The sequence below is a fragment of the Oncorhynchus tshawytscha genome, linkage group LG02 (assembly GCF_018296145.1).
Source record: "Oncorhynchus tshawytscha isolate Ot180627B linkage group LG02, Otsh_v2.0, whole genome shotgun sequence".
Lineage (NCBI taxonomy): Eukaryota > Metazoa > Chordata > Actinopteri > Salmoniformes > Salmonidae > Oncorhynchus > Oncorhynchus tshawytscha.
The window spans coordinates 38,217,181-38,243,660 of record NC_056430.1 but is presented as its reverse complement, the minus strand read 5'-3'; the positions used below and the strand labels follow the sequence as shown (position 1 = coordinate 38,243,660).

The 26,480-nt window shown below is 44.1% G+C and overlaps 1 protein-coding gene across 3 annotated transcripts in view; it reads right to left on the bottom strand.

The window, feature by feature from the left end:
* Positions 1 to 5,590: 5,590 nt before the first annotated feature.
* Positions 5,591 to 26,480, bottom strand: part of LOC112216190 (nck-associated protein 5-like) — a 114,244-nt gene continuing 93,354 nt past the window's right edge. For 2 of the 3 annotated variants that reach the window (XM_024376009.2, XM_024376017.2), the window contains 10 exons: positions 26,226 to 26,294; positions 25,974 to 26,012; positions 25,726 to 25,845; positions 22,241 to 22,333; positions 12,562 to 15,872; positions 9,784 to 9,952; positions 9,599 to 9,677; positions 9,211 to 9,498; positions 8,820 to 8,962; positions 5,591 to 6,273 (listed from right to left, as the gene is read on the bottom strand). In XM_024376009.2, the coding sequence (XP_024231777.2) occupies positions 6,028 to 6,273; positions 8,820 to 8,962; positions 9,211 to 9,498; positions 9,599 to 9,677; positions 9,784 to 9,952; positions 12,562 to 15,872; positions 22,241 to 22,333; positions 25,726 to 25,845; positions 25,974 to 26,012; positions 26,226 to 26,294 (4,557 nt within the window). In that variant the 3' untranslated portion in view covers positions 5,591 to 6,027. The remainder of the gene's footprint in view (positions 6,274 to 8,819; positions 8,963 to 9,210; positions 9,499 to 9,598; positions 9,678 to 9,783; positions 9,953 to 12,561; positions 15,873 to 22,240; positions 22,334 to 25,725; positions 25,846 to 25,973; positions 26,013 to 26,225; positions 26,295 to 26,480) is intronic. The other variant, XM_042298115.1, reaches the window with a different exon arrangement.

The window sequence follows — 26,480 nt, the reverse complement described above, 5'->3', positions numbered from 1 at the left end:
TATGCTCCCTCAAAACTTAAGACATCTGTGGCATTGTGTTGTGTGACAAAACTGCACATTTAAGAGTGTATTTTTATTGTCTCCAGTACAAGGTGCACCTGTGTAATGATCATGCTGTTTAATCATCTTCTTGATATGCCACAATTGTCAGGTGGATGGATTATCTTGGCAAAGGAGAAATGCTCACTAACAGGGATGTAAACATATTTGAGAAATATGCGTATGCGTTTGTGCTTATGGCACATTTCGGGGATCTTTTATTTCAGCTCATGAAAACAACCCTTTACATGTTACGTTTATATTTTTGTTCAGTGTACTTATGAGGACATAATGAAGTACATGGGCTGGAAGGGAGGGAGGAGTCCAAGTCCTTCTTAGTGTCTCTTGGTGCTGTTCTGAACTGGGCGTTTAAACAAGGGGTGTGTCCCAAATGGATCCCCATTCCCTATAGTGCACTTCTTTTGACTAAAGTAGTGCATTATATTTAGGGAATAGGGTGCCATTTGAGAAGCAGTAAAGTTCCCTAATGGGCTAGGATCTCCTATCAGTTTATATTCTGTTCGCAAAAGAAGAATGAAATTGTACCAAAAAAAAAGCGATAGGTGTTTAGCCACAGACAGGGTTGCCACAACCTGAAACGACCCACAGTTGAACATAAAAAAAACATGTTTTTGGCAACCAGAGGGAATTTAAAACACATTTACATACAGCACTTCTCCATTAGCATAACCTCAGATTCTAACAAATGCTAAATGTGTGTAGAAACACAATACTCTTGCTTCTGCAACAAACATCTGTAAGCCTACCTAAACACTTTAGTGTATCATCTGCAGTACAGCACTAGTGATTGAATAGCACATGTGTTGTCTTAATTGGCCAACAGTAAATTGATTGAATGTGTGTCTGTTTAGGCAAACATTGGCCCATATTGCAGAAGTAAGTAACTACTCTATGTTAATCCTTCACAAGGAAGGCCTACATATATCTTTTTGCTTTAGTGGAGCATTTTGTGGACCCAAAGTAGGGTTATTGTTTTTCTGGCAGAATAAAGATGGACCCTGTGCCAAACGAAATGTCAGAAGACTATAGTAGGGATTCAATCCAAGGTGAGTTACAGAGCTGCGGACTAAACAGTTGACAATGCACCTTTTAAAGGCATTTTCCCGATGTTCACAGAGATCGCATTCATGGTAAACACTGTACATGTCAGATAAAGCATGCATTATCTTTAAAAGTCTGTTACATTACGCTGCTCTTGAACACGCCTTGGATTGAATCCTGGCCCATGTATGCAAACTCAGTTTATAGTCAGTATAAAGGTGGATGAGTCCTGTTACTTGTTTACTCTTTCAGCATGTCAAACTCTCATTTTGAGTATTAAATGGCAGCTCAGTTGAGAACTACATTTTTAATGGTGGCAGTCACAGGCTGCCTTTATAATGCTGTTGTAATGGCATTATTCCTGACATAACTGTTTCACTACGTAAAACAGTCTGACAATGGATCAAACACATGTAAAACATTTGACTCTTGGTTGAGATTCTTAGAATGTCATTGTCCATAACACATACACTAGTAGGTAATATCTGGTCATAAGGCTAATATAATGGCTGTTGTCTTGATCCGCCACTATCTGTTAGTTCAGACGTTAGGTCGATTTCTTTGTCAGTGTTACAGTAAGTTGTGATACAGTACAGTATATGGCAGCTTCAGGGAAACTGGTCAAAGCTATCATGGAGACACTGCATTACGTCTCACTCACATACACTCATCCATACATCCCCACACTTAAAAAAAAAACGTAACCCTTTACACTCATGGGAATTGGCCTAGATGGATTGGGCTCAATTTAAATGTTTCTTACCGAAGAAATATGAAATGCATAACCATGGTAGCAAGTGAAAGGGAACAGTTTGAAGATTATGGGAAATTAGTTGACCCAAGGTGAGGACAACAGTTCATCTGACACAAGACCGAAACCAAACATTACACTCGATTATATGAGCATTTTACTTTTAGCTGCATTCGTTGAGAACGAAATCTGAAAATACTCTGGATACATTCAGTAACATGATAAGAATATTCCTGGAAATTGTGGGGTAGGTGCAACATAAGACAAAACAATGACAACGGTTTGAGTGGCTACACACCTCTCCAAAGTGTGCACAGTTCCTAAGTAATTTCAATGCACTTTTATTACTCAAATAAGAGTCTTCAACTATAAAGGTGCTATGTGAGCTCTCCTAGCTGTTTCATTCAGGAACTAAAGCAAGCACATTTGTAGTTGTTTAGGTTGGAACGCAACCCTGCATCCCCTCCCTCACACAATTACGGTTGTTGTTAATGCAATCCAAAAACAGTTCATTATAAATTGCAATCTGGGTCAGGTGGGCATCATTTGAAAGCTTATTCTATTACCAACATGACTAGATAAGTTATAAAATACAACATTACAGTGTTAGGGTTTTACAATGGAATTCAAGGAAACAGATCGTCATTTTGGTGCGCATCGAAAGGAGTCATGAGTTCGTGTGCTGCGACAATTTCTTCACAATAGACAAAACATAGGTTTATTCTGTTCAGAACATCTTGTAACTGTACATCAAACATATTGATCATAAACGTTAACACTGTATATGACATGAGTTTTATCCTATAGAAATGTGAAGTGCACATTTGGATTCATGGGTGTTTGGCTTGCTTGTATGACATCAAAGCTGTATTTATTACAATCCATCTTTCAAAATACATCGAGTCCTCTTCATTTACAGAATTTCCCTCACTCAGACAATAAAAATGTGCAAAGGTTGCCCAATTAGCACGAGGGATGGGGGCAACTTCTTGTCGAGGGAGGTGCTCAAGTTCAGAATGGCTGTCAGTCAAAATCCATACAGCGCTGTCAAGCACACTCTGACGTTATGTCTAGCATGTTACTTTACAGCCACTGCATTCCAATTTAGGCGTTTATCAGTGACCAAATCTGCTATTTTCAACCCGTATACGTGTATGAGTGTAAAGGGTTAAAGTAACATGATATATAACATATGACAAAGCACAACAGCTTTAAAAAAATAACATTACGACTGAAACCATGGAAGTCTATGACATATTTATGATCGATCACCACATTGCATCACATTTAATGGACGGTAACATGTTATTTTTTCTGGCGTTAAAGGCAACCCAGTTCTATGTGACCGAAACATGTCTACATCCAGGGCAGACAAGATAAACCCCTGATACCAGCCACTTCTTGGGGACCAATGATCCCAGTTACATGATTTAACAACGATTCTTCAGATCCAGGCCATAGTGAGCGTGTGGCTGTCTCGAACTAGGTTATGTTTTTTCCATGCATCTCATTGGTGTGTGTTAGGCTTGGGCAGTATACCGTATACCGGGGTATTTGGAAATAGCCACGGGATGGTTTTTCAATACAGTCGCATTCTTCATTTCACCTGTTACATCCTATTCATTATGACGCTTACTGGTAGTACCCAGACACGTGGTGTTTGTTTACAAGCACACAATGACCGAAGCCTTGTGAGTCACTCACTATTGTGCAGCACACGCCATCTAGCTAAAGTATGAAATTCACAACTAAATGTTTGTCAGCTAGATATCTTATAACTATTAAGTTACCTGTCCAAAATGTGCAAAATTCTCTGCAGTAGCTAGTTAGCAATCTAGCTAAGTGGTTAGCTTCTTCCAAAATCAAGCTTTGCTTGCCAGTAACAGTAGAGAATCCCATCCTGGATCAAGAGCCTTGCTTTATAATGTTTGTTTTGTGCATGCAGCAAATTGTGAGTAGCATTTACTTTTATAACTTTATGAGCTGGGATATCTGTCCTGAAAACAGTTTAGGTCAGAGACTGTATAAAATGTTCGCAAAGTGCTCATTAGAATTTAGTTAGCATTCTCTATGGGACTTGACATGTACTGGTTAGCATTGCTAACCTTCGGACAAGGCTAAGTGGGGTTTGAAAATAGTGCCCCTTGTGTCCAGTGCCAATATTACCAAATATCCCGGTATGACACAAGGTCGGTATGAAGGTATGACAATCTGGATACCGCCCAACCCTACTGTGTGTGTGTACAGTTGAAGTCGGAAGTTTACATACACTTAAGTTGGAGTCCACTCCACAAATTTCTTGTTAACAAACCATCGTTTTGGCAAGTGGGTTAGGACATCTACTTTGTGCATGACACAAGTAATTTTTCCAACAATTGTTTACAGACAGATTATTTCACTTATAATTCACTGAATCACAATTTCAGTCGGTCAGAAGTTCACATACACTAATTTGACTGTGCCTTTAAACAGCTTGGAAAATTCCAGAAAATTATGTCATGGCTTTAGAAGCTTCTGATAGGCTAATTGACATCATTTAAGTCAAATGGAGGTGTACCTGTGGATGTATTTCAAGGCCTACCTTCAAACTCAGTGCCTCTGCTTGATATCAAGGGAAAATCAAAAGAAATCAGCCAAGACCTCAGAAAAAAAAAATTGTAGACCTCCTCAAGTCTGGTTCATCCTTGGGAGCAATTTCCAAACACCTGAAGGTACCACAAGTTCATCTGTACAAACAATAATATGCCAGTATAAACACCATGGGACCACGCAGACGTCATACCGCATCGGAAGGAGATGCGTTCTGTCTCCTTGAGGTGTACGTACTTTGGTGTGAAAAGTGCAAAGGACCTTGTGAAGATGCTGGAGGAAACAGGTACAAAAGTATCTATATCCACAGTAAAACGAGTCCTATATCAACATAACCTGAAAGGCCGCACAGCAAGGAAGAAGCCACTGCTCCAATACCGCCATTAAAAAAGCCAGACTACGGTTTGCAACTGCACATGGGGACAAAGATCGTACTTTTTGGAGAAATGTTCTCTGGTCTGATTAAATAAATATTTAACTGTTTGGCCATAATGACCATTGTTATGTTTGGAGGAAAAAGGGGGATGCTTGCAAGCTGAAGAACACCATCCCAACCGTGAAGCATAAGGATAGCAGTGGCAGCATCATGTTGTGGGGGTGCTTTGTTGCAAGAGGGACTGGTGCACTTCACAAAATAGATTGGATCATGAAGAAAAATTATGTGGATAAATTGAAGCAACATCTCAAGACATCAATCAGGAAGCTAAATCTTGGTCGCAAATGGGTCTTCCAAATGGACAATGACCCCAAGCATACTTCCAAAGCTGTGGCAAAATGTCTTAAGGACAACAAAATCAAGGTATTGGAGTGGCCATCACAAGGCTCTGACCTCAATTCTATAGAAATTTTGTGGGCAGAACTGAAAAAGCGTGTCAGGAGGAATGTCCAGCTCTGTCAGGAGGAATGGGCCAAAATTAACCCATTTATTGTGGGAAACTTGTGGAAGGCTACCAGAAACGTTTGATCCAAGTTAAACAATTTTAAAGGCAATGCTACCAAATACTAATTGAGTGTATGTAAACTTCTGACCCACTGGGAATGTGATGAAAGAAACCAAATCTGAAATAAATCATTCTCTCTACTATTATTCTGACATTTCACATTCTTAAAATAAAGTGGTGATCCTAACTGACCTAAGATAGGGAATTGTTACTAGGATTAAATGTCAGGAATTGTGAAAAACTGAGTTTAAATGTATTTGGCTAAGGTGTATGTAAACTTCCGACTTCAACTGTATATGTGTCTGTGTGTACATTTGAGTTGCGCTGGTCTGTCGTATGATGCTTGTTGCTTGGAGGACAACGGTGTCCAATTCTCAGCCTAGTTCCTCAAATTATGTATGTGAACATCAGTCAACCTGAGGGTGAGTTTTCCAGCAGTGTTAACCAGATCTCAGTAACACAGAGAGGGTCAGCAGAAAGAGGTGTATGTGGAAGAGGGAGGAGGTACTTCAACTCTGTCTGCCTCAGGGGCTGGCCCCACCATTACAAGAAGGGATGGGCGTGCCTCATAGCAGGAGTTTAAAGGGTGTCGGTCGGTCCGCCTCTCTCTCTGCTCCCCTCTCTGTCCATGGGCCCTTGGGCCTGTCAGCCCTGGCTGCCACAGGAGGACAGGCTGTCGTAGAGGGAGTCACTGAGGGATTCGGGCGTCTCTCTCGGGGACATGATATCTTCTGGTCTCTCCTTCACCAGCTCCAGCCCTCTGTCCTTTCCCACCTCTGGGGCACTGGGCATCCTCTCCTTACCCAGTGTGCTGAGCCCCGTCTGGGGTGGCAGGGGGAGGCTGCATGGGTCAGCAGCCAGGGGGCCCTGGGGGACACACTGTTTCAAACTCTTGGAGGAGAGGAAAGGTGGGCACATGAAGAAGGGGGAGGGTGGATGGGGAAAAAGGGGAGGATATGGATGGTAGGGATAGACAGGGATCAGAAGGATGCTATAGTTAATTATTTTATTTTAGATGTGAAATTTACCAGGTTGAAGGGAAACATGCATTTATATCTGCCACTTCAATAAATGCTTTTGTCAGTAACCATGTTTCCAGCCAACCATTTTTATGGTAGTAAAATACCTGTTGGATTAAAAAAAAAACTCACAACAGGCCTAATGTCAGTAAATTTCTTAAACAATGTTGTTGGTGAAATAGATCATGCGACAAATGGCAGTGAACATTTAATTTTTTTCCATAGAATATTGTTGATAATTGCAATTGTTGATAAATTTGCAGTCACGTAATGCTATGTTGTGTGGTCCTACCACTACGACTTGGAAAAGCATGCACAGTTATTAGGCTACCGATCAAATAAGCTATATGAACTTCACATGGTGGTGAATGTGCACTGTCATAAGATTGATGCTCCTTTCCAATAAATATCGAGGGTCTTAACTTGTATGGTGGTGACATGATGATCGCTGCTTAACTGCGAATTTACAAATAAAAATTATCTACCTTTTATTCATTATCTCAACATGTACCCTCTACACTGTGTCTGTGAGCACGTGCCAAGATGAGTGGGCAAACTTGCCATTTTTCACAGGTCTTTGAGACAAAACCATTAAAATCGGTACATGAAAAGTTATACGACGAAGTGATTCTTATATGCACAGCTCTTTATTTGCAAAAAGACCGTTTGTTTGAAACACACTGTTGCTGAGAAAATGCACATATTTCTCTGTGCAAATGTTAGAATAATTTATTGCTGGAAAATCTTTCCAAAAATGGGATGGAAACCCAGCAAAACATACTCTGAATGGTGGGTTGGAGTTTGAATGGGCCATTGCACCCCCCCCCCCCCATGAACTTTCTTGTTGTAATTTCTTAAGAAAAGCAAAGGAGTGTCTGGAGGGAACTTGCTGTGCATTTCAGTCCAGGCTGCCATTAACACAGCCCATTCAAAGGGAGAGAGTCAAAAACAAGTTAGTCAAAACTCTTTGACTTGAGAGACATGATTGTGCCTCGTTCATTATGACTGAGACTTGTAAAAGTGTGTTTTAAACAATGTACATTTGTGATAACTAGGCATAAAATAAGATTATTTCTTGATTCCTTTGAAACAAGGTCTAGTTGCGGCCGCAATCGGAGTAGATTGTGAATTTTTTTTGGCGGAATTCTTGACTGCCGAGAGGATTGATGGACCTTCATGTCTTAAAGTAATGATGGACTTGGTCTTTTACCAAATAGGGCTGTATATCACCCCTACCTTGTCACAACATAACTGATTGGCTCAAAGGCATTAAGGAAAGAAATTCCACAAATTAACTTTTAACAAGCCACACCTGTTGATTGAAATGCATTCCAGTTGACTACCTCATGAAGCTGGTTGAGAGAATGCCAAGAGTGGCTACTGTAGAAAATAGTAAAAATAAAGAAAGTCGGTGTGTCAAAACTATTGACTGGTACTGTGTATACACACACACACAATATTGTGACTGATAAATGCTCTTCCAGCTCACCGGCTCCAGAATGCTCCGACCAACTACTGTCTATCATATGTGCGCACAGGCAGCATAGAGAAGAAAAATGCATGTTTAGAACTGATAATCGACCTCATGGTGCAAGAATGAATACAATTAATTGATTACGATACTGTGCTTAACACCCTCTCGGCAGTCAAGCATTCCACCAAAAATCTTTCACAATCTAGTCCGTTTGCGGCCACAACTAGACCTCGTTTCAAAGGAATCAAGAAATAATCTTATTTTATGCCTAGCTATCACATTTGTACATTGTTTAAAACACACTTTTACAAGTCTCTGTCACAAATAACTGCTCCAGTAAGCCCCTTATGGTGAAAGAGGGGCTTGCAGAATCATGACCCTTTCGAGTTTTCAGTTCATCATTCGCCTGTAGGGGGTCCTGAGTGCTCTGGGCATTACTGAATCGAATGAACGAAACGAGTCAGGGGGAGACGGGGAGTGGCTGAACGAGTTGAAAAGATCAGAGTCAGTAAGCTGAACTTCCCATCACTCGTCAAAACCCCTTCTCCATCTCGTTTCCACAGCAACCCCCACCTCCCCCATCCCCATCCCTGAGAAGTGGCATGAGGAGTTAGGCGTCTTTCAATCTAAATGCAGATAACTAACATTGCACTCCGCTTCATCCCTCCTTCCCTCTCTCTCTCTTGTTGGAGGGCAGAATCTGAGGATAATAATGTCAGCTAATGGGACTATGGTATAAAGTGCTGACAAGGGATGACAACTGACAGACAAGTGATCAAGGCCCCAGCTGTCTTTCTATCAGCCTCATCTCTTAAAATATTAATAAAGAGAGGAGCTTTCGTCATTTCATTTTTCACTGTAGATGAGAAAGTTGGCACATGTCAGCACAGAGTACTACATTTCTTGTTACGATGGAGATGAACTCAGCTCGCTGACTCACTCACCCTTCTGGAGGGGGTCCTCTGGCTGCCCGGGTCTCCCACCACATCCAGGTAAACATCACTGACTCCTGCAGAGCCTTTCAGGTTGGGAAAGGTCCAGTCCTTGGTTGGGGGATTTTGCATATGAGCCCCGTAGGCATCAATGTCTACATAAGAACAAATGTAATTCAAGATGTAAAAACAGAGCTTAGCTCAGGTGTTTTGTTTCAAGATTTAAGCTTGTGTGAATAGTTAGTTCACAGTTTTAATAACACACAAAATGTTGGTTTTGCAGAACTGATCAAATTTACGCAACCATACCTAAACCACTAATGTAAAATGTCAGCATTGAAATGGTCTATATGGGAACACAACAAGTCCTATGGGAATACAAAGTCCAAGAGTCCAAGCTGACCCTCATGGATGGTGCTGGACAGGTGCATGTTGGGACCTTTTCCCTCCAGTCCTGAGCCATACAGGATAGATGGGTTGACTTCATCCAGAGATGACAGCTCTCTCTCCAGCGTATGGGCTTTCCGCGAAACTTTCATCTTGGCCCCATGTTTCCCCTGGGAACCTGAAAACCCTTGCTCTCCCTGTGGCTTCCCCTTAGTGATGCTCTTCCCTGCTGCATTACTGGCATAGTCTGGCATGGGGAACGTGCCGATGCCACTGTCGAGGGTACGCATGGATGCACCAGAACCTAAACATTGAGGAAAGAACAATGAAGTGAGACTAGAGTCAGGGGAGACGGGGAATGTTAGTCAAGGGAAATGGATGACAGACATTATTATGACTCTCACCTGTAATGTGCTGGGAACTAATGGACTCTGCCAAGCTCTCGTCTGATGTGACCTCATCCTTGCCAATCATATCAGAAGCCTGAAACAACAAGGGTTACACTCCACGTAAGATTGAATCATATTACTGATGTGTCATTTATTAGTTTGTCTATAGTGTATAAGAGGAGAAAGAGAAGAGAGTTTACCTGGTCCATCTCGTCCCTGCTCTTTGTGTGGCTGATCCCATCCCTCTGGTGACCGAAGATGGGCCGCGACCTCTTCGAGTCAAAGGAGAGGCGTCTGTGTGCCATTCCAAAGGTGGTAGGTATAGCTCCCCTCTCGTCCACCCTGTTTCCAGAACAAGACGTCGAGGGACTTAAGAAAGAAGAAGTTACAAACTCATAGGGGAACTAGCTTTCGACATATACTAATCAAATTCATACGAGAAAGAGTTTAACCCTGTGGCAAGTTTTGTAATTACAGTGCATTCAGGAAAGTATTCAGATTTCATCCACATTTTGTTACGTTACAGCCTTATTCTAAAATGGATTAAATTGTTTCCCCCCCTCATCAATCTATGCACAATACCCGATAACGGAATTTTTGCGAATTTATAAAAAACTGAAATATCACATTTACATAAGTATTCAGACCCTTTATTCAGTACTTTGAATCACCTTCGGCAGCGATTACAGCCTCGAATCTTCTTGGGTGTGACGCTACAAGCTTGTCTGTATTTGGGGAGTTTCTCAAATTTTTCTCTGCAGATAATCACTAGCTCTGTGAAGTTGGATGGGGAGCATCGCTGCACAGCTATTTTCAGGTCTCTCCAGAGATGTTCGATCGGGTTCAAGTCCGGGCTCTGGCTGGGCCACACAAGAAAAGACTTGTCCCGAAGCCACTCCTGCATTGTCTTGGCTGTGTGCTTAGGGTAGTTGTCCTGTTGGAAGGTGAACCTTCGACCCAGTCTGAGGTCCTGAGCACTCTCGAGCAGGTTTTCATCAAGGATCTCTCGGCACTTTGCTCTGTTGATCTTTCCCTCGATCCGGACTAGTCTCCCAGTCCCAGCCGCTGAAAAACATCCCCAAAGCATGATGCTGCTGCCACCACAATACTTCACCGTAGGGATGGTGACAGGTTTCCTCGAGACGTGACGCTTGGCATTCAGACCAAAGAGTTCAATCTTGGTTTCATCAGACCAGAGAATCTTGTTTCCCATGGTCTGAGAGTCCTTTAGGTGCCTTTTAGCAAACTTCAAACGGGCTGACGTGTGCCTTTTACTGAAGAGCGGCTTCCGTCTGGCCACTCTACCTGATTGGTGGAGTAACAAAGAGATGGTTGTCTTTCTGAAAGGTTCTCCCATCTCCACAGAGGAACTGCAGAGCTCTGTGAGAGTGACCATCGGGTTCTTGGTAAACTTTCTGACCAAGGCAATTCTCCCTTGTTTGGCCTGGCGGCCAGCTGTTGGAACAGTCTTGGTGGTTCCAAACTTCTTCTATTTAAGAATGATGGAGGCCACTGTGTTCTTGAGGAACTTCAATTAAGGTACCCTTCCAAAGATCTGTGCCTCAACACAATCATGTCTCGGAGCTCTACGGACAATTCCTTCAAGCCTTATGGCTTGCTCTGACATGCACGGTCAACTGTGGGACCTTATATAGACAGGAATGTGCCTTTCCAAATCATGTCCAATCAATTGAATTTACCACAGGTGGACTCCAATCAAGTTGTAGAAACATCTCAAGGACGATCAATGGAAACAGAATGCACCTGAGCTCAATTTCGAGGGTATGAATACTTACAGTACCAATCAAACGTTTGGATACACCTACTCATTCAAGGGTGTTTCTACATTGTAGAATAATAGTGAAGACATCAACACTATGAAATAACACATATGGAATCATGTAGTAAAAAAAACACCATTTGCCTTGATGACAGCTTTGCACACTCTTGGCATTCTCTCAACCAGCATCACCTGGAATGCTTTTCCAACAGTTCCCACACATGCTGGGCACTTGTTGGCTACTTTTCCTTCACTCTGCCGTCCAACTCATCCTAAACCATCTCAATTGGGTTGAGGTCAGGTGATTGTGGAGGCCAGGTCATCTGATGCAGCACTCTCGTTCTTGGTCAAATAGCCCTTACACAGCCTGGAGGTGTGTTGGGTCATTGTCCTGTTGAAAAACAAATGATAGTCCGACTAAGCACAATCCTGATGGGATGGAGTATCGCTGCAGAATGCCGTTGCAGCCATGCTGGTTAAGTGTGCCTTGAATTCTAAATAAATCACTGACAGTGTCACCAACAAAGCACCCCACACCATCACAACTCCTCCTCCATGCTTCAAGATGGGAACCACGAAGATCATCTGTTCACTTACTCTGCGTCTCACAAAGACACGGCGGTTGGAACCAAAAATCTCAAATTTGGACTGGTCAGACCAAAGAACAGATTTCAACTGGTCTAATGTCTATTGCTCGTGTTTCTTGGCCCAAGCAAGTCTCTTCTTATTATTGGTGTCCTTTAGTAGAGGTTTCTTTGCAGCAAATCGACCATGAACGCCTGATTCACGCAGTCTCCTCTGAAAAGTTGATGTTGAGATGTGTCTGTTACTTGAATTCTGTGAAGCATTTATTTGGGCTGCAACTTCGGAGGCTGGAATGTGTAGGTGTCCAAACTTTTGACTGGTACTGTATGTAAATAAGGTATCTGTTTTTAAAAAAAAACACATTTGCATACATCTCTAAAAAACCTGTTTTGCTTCGTCATTGTTGGGTTATTGTGTGTAGATTGATGAGGATAATAATAATTTTTTACAAAATGTGGGAAAAGTCTATGGGTCTGAATACTTACTGAATGCACTTTATTTTGTAATCATCATTCAGTACACTCATGGCTGCAATATTATACGTTTGTGCAAGACTTCTGATGTAATTAATGAAATCTTAGGAACATAATTTAAGATTACATATCATTCTTACCTGTTGAGGAGCTGCTGCATGAAGTTGTCTGCGGTCACTCCTCTGTACATGAGTGACAGTTGGCCCTGGGCCTGGTCCATCACCACCTCACAGGAGTGGCCCCTGCCGGAGCGGTCCATCCCGACCCCGTTCACATATGCCCGCTCCTCCTCCAATGCCTTCCGCAGGTCCTCTGCCTTCTCCATCAGCATGGAGATGTTCAGGCTCTCCACCACCTTCCGGGGCCCACCTGACTTAAAGTCCTTAGCCCCTCCGCCGGAGGCAGAGGACGACGAAGGAGAGGATGACATATTGTTCTTGAGCTTGGACACTTCTGGTTTACGGCTGAGGGCGGGGAGCTTGCTTTTCCTCAGGCCGAACCAGCTGGCGATGCCGTTGGAAGCCTTTTGCTTGGGCTCAACCAACTGGCCCCGGTCCTGCTCCTGCAGCTTAAGCATGTTCTCCTCGATGCCACGCATTACTTTCTGCTCGATGGCCGACTGGGGCACTGGTGGGCCGGACGAGTACTGCTTCTTGTCGTTTTTCATGATGGCTTCAGTAGACGACCGCGGTGGCAGAGGAGGAGGAGGCGGGAAGCTCTCTGCATGGACGAAGGTCTTCTTCTTGCTGGCCAGGAGTTTGCTTTTGTCCTCCAGCCTGGGCAGGTGTCTCTGAGCCAGGGCGCGGTCCTCATGAGCAGGCCTGACCCCTCGGGGGTAAGAGGAAGCCTGGCCGACCTTTGAAGGGGACTTTGAGGAAACTTTAGTGGGGCTGTTTTGAGGGCTAGGGGTAGTTTTACTGTGGTGGCTCCGGGTGATGGGGCACTTCCCATAGCTCCTCACCACGGAAGAGGTCTCTGTATTGGAGGATAATGTGCCCATCTTGATCTTTGGACCATCTGCTTTTGCTACATATATCCGGGGAGAGAATGATGACTCCTGCTCTGCCTTGGGTATGGATGATGGGGTAGCTGATGATTTGGCACCTGATTCATGTATTGGACCTGGCACCCTGGGGTGACTGCAGAGGCTGGTTTTGGGGTATTGCTTCCCTTCCAGGGAATCAGTGTATTTCTGATGTCTGTGCTGCTCTGTCCCAGTTCTCTCGCCTTGCCTTTCAGCAGTCTTGCTTTTCTCAATATTGTTGGTGGGGGGTTTACCCACGTTACTTTGTGCATCCTTCTTGTCCATGGGCTGTGCGCCTACTGGCAGGTTCTCTGTGCTCTTCAGTTTCCCCAGAGCAGCCAGGCGCTCTTTGAATGGGTGGTGACTGGACTCACTCTGGGGTTTTCCCTGCACCAGCCTCTTGGGGGTGGAAGACCCAGGCGACCGGTCACCTTGCCTGGCTGCAGACTGGGTTGGCTGGGGGGGTTCACAGATTGGCTGACTGGGCTCCAGAGTTGCACGGTGCTCCTGGTGCCTGTCCCTCATGCTGGAGTAGCTGGGGCGACTACTGTGTGCTTTACTAGCAGCGGAGGAGGACGAGGAGGGTAGGCTGAAGTGTTGGTGGGGTTTGTGCCAGACAGGGCTTTCTGAGTCAGTGCCCTGGTCAGTGCCCTGGTCAGTGTCCTGGTCAGTGTCCTGGTCAGTGTCCTGGTCAGTGTCCTGGTCAGTGTCCTGGTCATCTGGTTCTGGGGATGAGTCAGGGTGCTGTGAAGATGGGTGGCTGAGGAGGTTCTCCTCCTGCTGCTGCTTGTCTACAAGCCCCTCAGGTTGGGTGTAAGGGAGGTACTGGGGCGTCCCATCTGACATGCAGACTTTCTCGTAGTGAGCCACCTTCTGAGAGCCCCTTTGTGTGTGAGAAGAGGAGGAGGAGGGGGGGGCTGCCTTTGTACTGTGGCTGGGTTTGGGCGCAAAGTGGCTGCTGAAAGCTATCTCCTTGACTGTGGGAGGGGGGCCCGCAATGTCCTCTGGCTTGGGTGGCGAGGTGGGGGCAGAGTGTGTGGCAGTGTAGGGGGATGAGGACAGCTGCTTCTCCCTCTCCGTGGTGGTGGCTTTGCGGGTCAGGACAGGTGAGTGGTACACCTCATAGTTGTTGTTGTTCCTGCAGGGGATCTTGGAGCTGCGGGTGAGCTGGGGACTTAGACGGAGGGGGTTGCCTGGTTGTGCCTGGTTCATCCCCGTCGGGATCTTCAGGAACTTGAGCAGCCGGGACGGGGAGGAAATGGTGGAGGGCTTGACTTCACCTAGGCCTGTGGAAAAGGTGGGGCTGAGTGCAAGCTTGCTCTTGCCAGAGGGAGGCAGGGCCTGAGCTGAGCTGGTCCTCTCGGGAACCGGGGCTGGTGAGTAAAACTCCACCGCCACCTTCTTGCAGACAGACGTCTCATTGGAGGAGAAGTAGAGCCCGTTGCAGACCTGCTCGCTCACTTCTGGCTCCTCTTGATACCCTGGGGCTGTCTCCGTGGCAACGGGGTCTGTATGTGAGGTAGGGGTGTGCAGGCTGTTGTTCACATTGTGTGCCACTGATGCAGCCTCTTCTTCCAGGTAGCAGCACTCCTCCGGACTGTCCCTGTTTTGGGTCAGCGACGTGTGCTTCACATCCTCACTGTGAGAGGGTTGCACCTCAGCCCGAGGCAGCGGTTTGCCAAACGGATGCCTGTCTTTGTGTCTTTGAAAGTTCCTGGTCTCCTTCCGTAGCATCCCGTTGAGGTTGGCTTCGATTAGCGAGGAGATTGGATCAGAAGAAACCAGAAGTTCTGGAGGCTGCTCTAGAGAGTCCACTGCTGTTTTGTGCATGTAGCACTGGCTTGTGCTGCCAGTAGAGAGGAGGTGGGGGAGAGCTGCTGCCTGGGGAAGGCCTGTGCTCGGTGCCAACGCCCCCTGGTCCTCTGCCCAGGCCTGCCCGTTGAGGCTCTCCACTCTGCCCGGGTGTGCGGCGCCGTGGACCTTGGCACACTTCAGCAGGCTGTCCAGGCTACTCTTCTGGGAGAGCATTTGGCAGGACTGGCAGTCCCTGTGCTGGTGCTGTTTGTGCAGGGCATGGTCCTCCTGGAGAGCCCCTTCTCTGTTGGTATAATCATGGTTGTCCGAGTCTGAGCTGGAGAAGTGGCAGCGTGACGAGGGATGTGCTACCAGGCGCTGAGAAGAGGGTAACCCCACAGAGGACATCAGGGACATCTGGTCTCTTTCCATGGAAACCAGCGCCTGACCCAGGTCGTGGTGTGGGGACAGGCAGGAGGAGGGGTGGAACTTGAGGGGGTCCGACTCCTCCAGCTTGCGCAATACTTCCAGGATGTGTGCTTTCTTTTTGAAGAACGGAGACAGGGCCTCTATGGAGGTGGCAGGGGCCGGGGCCAAGCCGGCTGTTCCGTTCTGTGTGTGGTCCCAATTGCTCTGCATAAACAAGGACATCAGGTTGTAACTCCACTACATCTTCATCAGGCAATACAAACTAAAATCTAAAATTTAGCCAGTATGGCTAAAATCTAAAGAAAAGTTCACATAGCCTCCAACATCTAACATATTGCGTGCATAGTGCAGCAGGACTCAAATGTATTGATTTCATGTTGACAATCGATTGTGGAGGTTCCTTTTTACTTTGATGAGAACAAAACAACATTTGCTTCGATACTTCAGGACTTTTTGAGGGGACCTGCAACTCATGTTTGAAGTGAACATACTGTAGTGAACTAACCGCCCAAGTCCCCAATGACTTTGTCACAGCAAAAGAGGACATCCTGAGAATGCTGAGCACCCCTGTCCTGACAGGGGGAGGAATACATGAATGAAGGAGAGAAGAGTGGAGAGGCAACTGAAGTCACTTTGGATACACATGGCCAGCCAACCTTAGGAAGCAGTCTTTATCTTTAATTAAAGAAGCAATTAATTCTGTAATCAGTGAGAAAACTTCTCCTCCACCCTCCTCCTCATCCCGTCTTCTTGGAGAAGAGCCAATCTGTTAACTAAAATAGTCACCGCCAGTGGGGACCTCTGGGATTATCCAATTAAGACAGAGGGGCGTGAGACAGAGCCACTTGCTTAGCTTACACAGACCATTCGTTCTCTTCCCCTGTCATTATTTCCACTACTACTCCACTGGCATTCTCCAAAGCCATGGCATGTAAATTTGATGAATCCAAGCAACAGGCCTGGTTTCTACAGGTTAGGGCCCACATGATTACCTCAGCATACACTGTGCATTGTTTTCCCTTTTCAGTCTCCCTCCATCTCTCCCAAGTGAACCCAAAGAGCCATTGCGTGCAAATTTGACAAACCCAGTCGAATGAGGTGACTTTGAAAACCCCTCTGCCATCGCTGCAGAAGTGCCTATTCTGATGCAATGATTTACGTCTACCTAATAAATTCTCAGTCTACACCTGGGAGCTCTGATAAGCCCATATATATGCAGTATGTATATATACACAATCTGGACGGGTGATGCACTTGGATCAGGGGAGCTGGGAGTGATGCAGAGCTTAGCTGAGGATATGGGGATGGAGAACTGAACTGTATGGGATTCGGTCAGTCAGTCAATACATTTCTCTACTCATGGTCCATTAAAAGCCCAGTGCAGTCAAAAACATGAATATACATTGATTATACCAAACATTAGGAACACCTTACTAATATTGAGTTGCCGCCTCAGCATCCATGAGAGAGGATCTATGTTGTAAAGTAGCCCTTCAACAGTGGACTCCATCAATGTGTGTGATGGGTTAGTGGTATGGGCTCTCTTAAGGGGTGCCGCATTGATCCAAAACCTCCATCCCACTATATTCTTGTTTAAAATCCCAGAGCCATATGGATGGTATACTAAATGCTTTGAGACTTGGGGCCAGAGAGAAACCATTGGCCAAGGAGATCTGATGGAAATAAAGCCTCAACCTCACAGAATTACGGAGGAGTGGAGACTGAGGGAGAGAACAAGAGGAATGCATAGGGAGAGTGTTTGTTCAGAGGGAAACAAAAATCTATATTCAATTTGACACCTCTCTCCCTGCCTGATAACAAGAAACCAATCAGTTGCCCTCAGGGTTGAAATGACTGGGTCTCTCTCGTTCCTGTCTTCCACTTGCTTCTCAGTCATTTGTCAGCAGGAGTCTAGTGCTGCTCCTTGGGGCAGCAATAACACTGGCCTATTTTAAGAGAGAACATTACAGAGGGGCACGGTGAGCGCCGTTGGGGGTACTTCGGTGAGTGGTGGGGCAAAACAGGAGGAACCTTCAAAGCAGAAAATGTTATGGTGGCGCTAGAACATTGAGCGAGCCGAGCCCCTTTAAATGATATTAATTTGTGGGTGAATTCATCCTGGGAATGAGAATGGACTTTGTTCACTGAGGAACCTCCTTAGAACACATCAAATTAGTGGATTCGGCTAATTCAGCCACACCTGTTGTTGACAGATGTATAAAATCGAGCACACAGCCATGCAATCTCCATAGACAAACATTGTCAGTAGAATGGCCTTACTGAAGAGCTCAGTGACTTTCAATGTGGAACCGTCTTAGGATGCCACCTTTCCAACAAGTCAGTTCATCAAATTTCTGCCCTGCTCGAGCTGCCCCCCGTCATCTGTAAGTGCTGTGATTGTGAAGTGGAAACGTCTAGGAGCAACAACAGCTCAGTCGCAAAGTGTTAGGCCACACATTCTCACAGAGCGGGACCGCCGAGTGCTGAACGCGTTGAAAAACAGTCTGTCCTCAGTTGCAGCACTCACTACTGAGTTCCAAACTGCCTCTGTAAGCAACATCAACACAAGAACTGTTCTTTGGCCTAAGATCACCATCTCAATGTGAACCATCAGCTGGAGTGGTGTAAAGCGCACCGCCATTGGACTCTGGAACAGTGTAAGCGCGTTCTCTGGAGTGATTAATCACACTTCACCATCTGGTTTGGCAAATGCCAGGAGAACGCTACCTGCCTGAATGCATACTGCCAACTGTAAAGTTTGGTGGAGGAGGAATAATGGCCTGGGGCTGTATTTCATGGTTCGGGTTAGTCCATGTTAACGCTACAGCATACAATGACATTCTAGATGATTCTGTGCTTCCAACTTTGTGGCAACAGTTTGAGGAAGGCCCTTTCCTATTTCAGCATGACATTGCCCCCATGCACAAAGCGAGGACCATACAGAAATGGTTTGTCAAGATCGGTGGGAAAGAACTTGACTGGCCTGCACAGAGCCCTGACCTCAAGCCCCTCGAACACCTTTGGGATGAATTGGAACGCCGACAGTGAGCCAGGTGTCATTGCCCAACATCATCGACCGACCTCACTAATGCTTGTGGCTGAATGGAAGTCCCCGCAGCAATGTTCTAACATCTAGTGGAAAGCCTTCCCAGGAGAGTAGAGGCTGTTATAGCAGGCAAGGGGGGACCAACTCCATATTAATGCCCATGATTTTAGAATGAGATGTTCGATGAGCAGGTATCCACATACTTTTGATCATGTGTATGAGTATGAAAATAAACCATGATAACTAACAGAATGTGTCCAATGCTGGTGAAACAAAATATGAGTTTGCTGAGCTGATTAAGGGTCCCTCAATTTGCCCTCAGAACAGCCTCAATTTGTCAGGGCATGGACTCTACAAGGTGTTGAAAGCGTTCCACTCCAACGCTTCCCACAGATGTGTCAAGTTGGCTGGATGTCCTTTGGATGGTGGACCATTCTTGATACACACAAGAAACTGTTGAGCGTGACAAACCCAGCTGCGTTGCAGTTCTTAACACAATCCTTAACACAATCTGGCTAGGGCTGTGGTGTTCACGAAATTTCATCAGCCGGTGATTGTCAAGCAAATAACTGTCGGTCTCAAGGTAACTGACAGTTAATTAACATACACATTTACTATCTCCTGGCTTCCACACAAGTCATTTTAAAAAGAATAATACATCCATGTAATATAGCTTATTACACCTTCACAATAAATCCATGATTTATTTTAGGCAGGTCTAAAGAAACATGATATGAAGAAAAAGTAGTTTATTTCAGAAGAACAGAATAGCATACTCTGAGTGTCCTTATGTTAGGTCCTGATGTGGCTATGCCAAATAGCTGTGGGCTACACTAGGTCATTTAGAATTCCGTGGCATTAGTTTATATTATTTTATAGTTTGAAGAATAGAATTGAACAAAGCTGAATAAAATATTAATATTTTCTCCAAACGATTTGAGGGAGTGTGCACATGATGAGCGGTTAACAAAGAAATAGGTATTCCTACATGCTTAATTTAGAGTTATTAATGTAACTTTAGTTCTACAAACGTTGGGCTGTATGTTTAGATTTTTAATACATTGTAAGGCTGCATGATGCGACCAATGATGATTTGAAAAAAGTTGCTTGAAAGGCATGAGCTCGGCTCAGTTTTTTTTGCGCAGGCTGTACCACACTCCAATAGTCTCTCATTCTCAATTTGATAAGCACTTGATAATGCCTCGAATTTCACGGCGGCATCCCCTTTATGGCCGTAATAGACCCTAAAAAAATCCATGCCTTTTGCGGCCCAGAGTGCTGCGTTGTGCCCTTCTCCCAGAGTGCTGCGTTGTGCCCTTCTCCCTGAGTGCTGCGTTGTGCCCTTCTCCCTGAGTGCTGTGTTGTGCCCTTCTCCCTGAGTGCTGTGTTGTGCCCTTCTCCCTGAGTGCTGTGTTGTGCCCTTCTCCCTGAGTGCTGCGTTGTGCCCTTCTCCCTGAGTGCTGCGTTGTGCCCTTCTCCCTGAGTGCTGTGTTGTGCCCTTCTCCCTGAGTGCTGTGTTGTGCCCTTCTCCCTGAGTGTGCTGCACAATCCACAGCGTCTCTCACTCACATGGCTCTCCGTCACGTGATCGGGTCTTTCTCACAGGCTGTAAGTTAAGACAGACACATCTGGGACACAACTGCACGCGTCCTTATCCAATTCCGAAGTGCATATTGAAGATATTGGAAGAACTGTCCACATTTACTTTTCGTCAGCCTACAAGATGAGTAGGCCTAACGAACAGCAAAAGCACTAGCCTATGTCAATCTACTATCCCCCATAGAACAAAATTCGACCTATTCTATTCTGTGCGAGAAACAAATATTACAAACAGTCTGGGACAGATGTGGGATGCAATAGATCCCAAATTAAATCAACCACTAGTATCAAAAACCTTTTTTATGCAATGTGGCTGATCAGAACGTTTAGCTTAAAATGTTGATAAACTACTAGGCTATTTCTTCACATCATAAGAGCAGCGGGAAAACACCATTATCAAAAGTGACCGCAAATGCAATTATGCATGTAATGCTTTTATTATAAAGGTGCATTTTTATAGTAAACATTATCTTCCCCAAACTTGAAAGCTGCTTTTATGTCAGTTAGGCTCCACAACCCTTGTAAAGTGGTTTTCATGTGCTTAATTTTAAGAAGTTATTTAACCACTTTAGTTATGATACAAACCTTATTAAAACATATAGGCCTATGGGGCTAGGCTACATGAGGTGTGAGACTATGATTCGAACATTCACAAGTGATATTGTCACTCATCAGACTATTCTTGATTTAATATTGTCTTTACATATACTAAATAATATATGTGTGACATTTGTTTTGATTTAGAATGGACCATTATTATGCACCTGTATTGAAACAGGGGCAGCTGGAAAAAATACATGTAATCTATGCACTTAAAGCGACTGGAGGACGCTTTTCCCCGTGGTTTATTTTCATCCCAGCCAGGTAGGCTGTACTCCTGTTGTAAAGAGAAGCAATGTGCTTAATATTAGGAAAGTTTTGCTTAATATTAGGAAAGTAAATATAGTAGGCCTAGAAAGCTGATGGGATCCTCCTCTTTTCAGAGGACATCACTCCGTTTTCTCACGCAATTACATAGCCTATTGAAATGTTGCACAACATGAGCTCATGGGCTCTCATGAAGTGTTTGATTAGATTTTTTCGAATACCTTTGCATTGATGTCAGAGGAATTAGAGGGCCAATAGAGTGCTGAGTACCAGGCAGTTAGCAAGTTTGATGGGCTACTAATAACCATAAGCAGCATCAGAGCTTGGAGATGCCTAATTACCATGACTAAACGGTCATGTGGAATTTGACTGCCTTCATTTTGCACAAATTTGTTTACATCCCTTTAAGTGAGCATTTCTCCTTTGCCAAGATAATCCATCCACCTGACGTGTGGCATATCAAGAAGCTGATTAAACCGCATGATCATTACACAGGTGCAGCTTATGCTGGGGCCAATAAAAGACACTAAAATGTGCAGTTTTGTCACACAACACAATGCTACAGATGTCTCAAGTTGAGGGAGCATGCAATTAGCATGCTGACTTCAGGAATGTCCACCAGAGCTGTTGCCAGAGAAATGAATGTTCATTTCGCTAACATATGCCATCTCCAACATCGATTTAGAGAATTTGGCAGTGCATCCAACCTGCCTCGCAACCGCAGACCACGTGTAACCACGCCAGCCCAGTACCTCCAAATCCGGCTTCTTCAGCTAATGGATCATCTGAGACCAGCCACCCGGACAGCTGATGAAACTGAGGAGTATTTTGTCTGTAATAAAGCCCTTTTGTGAGAAAAAATGTCATTGATTGGCTGGGCCTGGCTCCCCAGTGGATGGGCCTATTGACTGATTTCCTTATATGAACTGTAACTTAGTAAAATCTTGGAAATTGTTGCATGTTACGTTTATATTTTTCTCCAGTATATGTGTTCGTAATTCTATGGTCAAAGTGAAGTTTTAGTCAGGGGTCAGGGTTTGTGTGTGGGTCAGTTGCTCACCTTGAGTTCCCTATGGCTCTGGGACACCAGCAGCTTGCCACTGTCCATGGTCAGGGGCTCTGTGCTGTGCTCTGGGACAGACACCAACTGCAACTGGAACGGGAGAGAACAGGGAAAGAGGAATGACAGTAAGGGCACCATATTGACTATTGTCATTCTCTGCACCCTCTCCTGATTTCCTTTAACCTGCCTCCTAATACACAGATAAAAATGGCATTAATGGAGCGGGCCAGCCTCTTTTCATTCCCATCTCAGCCCTGAGTAATTAAATTGCTTCGGCAGTGAGATGGCATCAGTTTTCCTTATGATTATTATATTCATCACAAAGAAAGGCGATGGCGGGGGCAGAGGCTCTCACTCTGTATGCGAGGAAAGATGTTTATTTTTCCCCCACAGGTAAGAGACGCAAAGAGAACGACTGAAGAATACAGAAAAATTGAGGCGTGGGGGGAGAAGAGAGGTAGGGAGAAGGGGTTAGATTTGGGGGGAGTTGGGGACAGTTAAAATGTTCATTTACAGTAATAGAGAATGTGCCTTTTGCTCCCCTGGCAATTACAGGGCACATTTATTTAGATTAAATAGTGTTTTGAGATTTCTGCAGCAGATTGCTTCTTTCTCCTATCCGCTCGCTACCGTGGAGCGGTTGGAATACTAATACAGTTGATAAGAAAGAGAGAGCGAGAGCAAAGGAGTTGGGGTTAATAAACAGAGCTGAAGAAAGAGAGAGGGAGGAAGGGAAGGAGGGAGGGGGATAGTGTCATGAACGTCGTCAGGGAAATGACCGGACCAAGGTGCAGCGTGGTAAGCGTACATTTTCTCTTTATTTAAAATGTCGCCAACAAAACAAGAAACAACAAAACAAACGTGAAGCTTACTAGGGCTATACAGGCCACTAACAAAGACAACTATCCACAACTAAGGTGGAAAACAGGCTACCTAAGTATGATTCCCAATCAGAGACAACGATAGACAGCTGTCCCTGATTGAGAACCATACCCGGCCAAAACATAGAAACAGAAAACATAGAAATAAAGAAACTAGAACGCCCACCCTAGTCACACCCTGGCCTAACCAAAATAGAGAATAAAAGCCTCTCTATGGCCAGGGCATGACAGATAGAGAGGGAGACAAGTGGAGAAAGAGGTGCCCTGTGTCACACACAAAGAAATGAAAAATATGACCAAGGTCACTGAACATCTTTATCAAAGACAATCTCTGCCTCTGTTCTTTTGAAGCCAAATTCTCAGAAACTTAAGAGTTGCTGCATAAACACCTCAGCAGGGGATTCTAAAACCCTACTATGAGAGCAGCACTTTTGTCCTTGGTTTCTTTCAACAAGGCCAAAATGGATAGAGTAAGAGCTCCAAAGAGGTTTTGGGCTCCAAGCTACAGTCCATGTTACAATTAATATTAGATATCAGTTAGGATAAAATAAATCCAAAATAAGGGATATCTAAACATCTATCGGACCTCAATGCATAATACATCACTAGCTGCACTTCAATAGAACTACAAATAACCGTTGCTTCATTTCAGCTTGACAACGGTCACCTAAGCAACAACAGTGATGAGATCAGTGTGACAGAGATGAGGGAGAACTTCTCATCTCCCTCCCAAATGAAAACAGATTAAAATCAGAAACACTGTGCTTATTAGGTAGGAAACAGAAACAGCATGACACATGGGGCCTTATTATCTTTTATATAAAACTTTGATAAAAAAGCGATATAATCATAATGAACAGGAGACAAGCAATGTAGTGGTTTAGATACAGATGTATGATCTTAATTTGATCACTCTGTCACAGAGAATTTTCCTGCAAACTTGTAGTGTATTTGAGGTTTAAAAAGGCTTTTACAGTGCCTTCAGAAAGTATTCATACCCCTTCACTTTTTCAACATTTTGTTGTTACATTTCAAATGGATAAATTGAGATGTGTCACTGGCCTACACACAATAGCTCATAATGTCAAAGTGGAATTATGTTTTTCGAAACGTTTACAAATTAATTAAAAATGAAAAGCTGAAATGTCTTGAGTCAATAAGTATTCAACCCCTTTGTTATGGCAAGCCTATATAGGTTCACAAGTAAAAATCTGCTTTATTAACACGTTCCATAATAAAGTTGCATGGACTCGCTTGGTGTGCAATAATGATTTTTGAATGACCACCTCATCTCTGTATCCCACACATACAATTATCTGTAAGGTCCCTCAGTCGAGCAGTGCATTTCAAACACAGATTGACCCACAAAGACCAGGGAGGTTTTCCAATGCCTCGCAAAGAAAGGCACCTATTGGTAGATGGGTAAAAAAAAACAGAATATCCCTTTGAGCATGATGAAGTTATTAATTACACTTGGAGAGGGATAAAAACACTCAGGGATTTCTTCATGAGGCCAATGGTGACTTTAAAACAGATATAGTTTAATGGCTGTGATAGGAGAAAACTGAGGATGGTTCAACAAAATTGCAGTTACTCCACAATACTAAACTAAATGACAGAGTGAAAAGAAGGAAGCCTGTACAGAATGAAAATATTCCAAAACATGCACCCTGTTTGCAAAAAGGCACTAAAGTAAAACTGCAAAAAATGTGGCAAAGAAATTAACTTTATGTCCTGAATACAAAGCGTTATGTTTGCGGCAAATCCAACACAACTCATCCCATTTTCAAGCATGGTGGTGGCCGCATCATGTTTTGGCTATGCTTGTCAACGGCAAACACTAGGGAGTTTTTTAGGATAAAATAAAGAGCTAAGAATAGAGCTAAGCACAGGCAAATCCTGGAGGAAAACCTGGTCATTCTGCCTTCCTACATACACTGGGAGAAAAATTCACCTTTTAGCATGACAATAACCTAAAACACTCAGCCAACTAAACACTGGAGTTACTTAACTAGATAACATTGAATGTTCCTGAGTGTCCTAGTTACAGTTTTGAGTTAATCGTCTAGCAATGATCAACAGATAGCTTCACAGAGCTTGAATATTTTTTTAAATAATAATGTGCAAATATTGTACAATCCAGGTGTGCTCTTAGAAACTTACCCAGAAAGACTCACAGCTGTAATCACTGCCAAAGGTGATTATAACATGTACTGACTCAGGGATGTGAACACTTGTGTAAATGAGATATTTCCACTTTGTCATTATGGGGTATTGCACGTAGACGGGTAAAACATTATCATATTTAACCTATTTTGAGTTCAGGCTGTAACAACAAAATGTGGAATAAATCAAGGGGTATGAATCCTTTCTGAATGCACTGTAATTTCCACAAGCATTTTAAACTTGATTCCACTTAACACACACACACACCTTCTTTGGTCACACTTTCAACAACTGTCTGTCAGTACTCATGACTAATTCTAATTAATGTCTCCTGTCGCATTCAATCTAGTTTAGAAAAAACTACTGAAAATAAAATGAAAAGCAACTTACTGCTGAGAGAGAAAACTGTCACACAGACACACACACGTTCTGTACCTGTTGTAGAGAGCTATCCTGGGGGTGTAGTTTCTGGGCAAAGAGCTCAGTCAGAGTTCTGTTCTGTCTCTCCAGGTCAAACACACGCATCTTCAACTTAATACACTCCTCCCGCAGGTCCTAGGACAAAACACACAACACAAATAAAAAAACAACTGACACACACACACACACACACCTTGTTGTGTAATGAACTGTTCCTCGACTTCATCAACATCATTGATTTGCCTTGATGCACCATGTCTTACCTTTTGACTCAGAAGGGCCTGTACCACGTGGTTGGCAACCTGAATGAAATATAATACAAGTTTAATCTTTGCTTCGGTCTGTGGTCAGAAATTGAGAATGATTTTGGAGTCTTAAGAGTGGACAGTAATCATAGCAGAGTATAAAAGCTGAGACATTTTAAGTAATGGGGTACAGAGACAGACAGAATACAGTGTGACAGTGTCAGGATGACATTCTCCTAATGTATACTGCAGCTCTATATGAAAACTCACCTCATCCAGACACCTTTCATACGCCTCTCTCTGGCTCTCATTCGCAAGGGCCAGGACTGAATTATCAGCCTACAAAGGAGAGAGAGAGGAGAGAAAAGAGATAGACGTATGTAATCGGTGTCTATCGAAAGCATTCATTTGACAACAAAGATCAACCTCAGGAGATTCATCCCCACCTCTGTTTCATATGATCCGTTTCAAATGTCTACACCTAGAATGAAAAAATCCCTTGATTTCACAATCTTTCCCAACAAT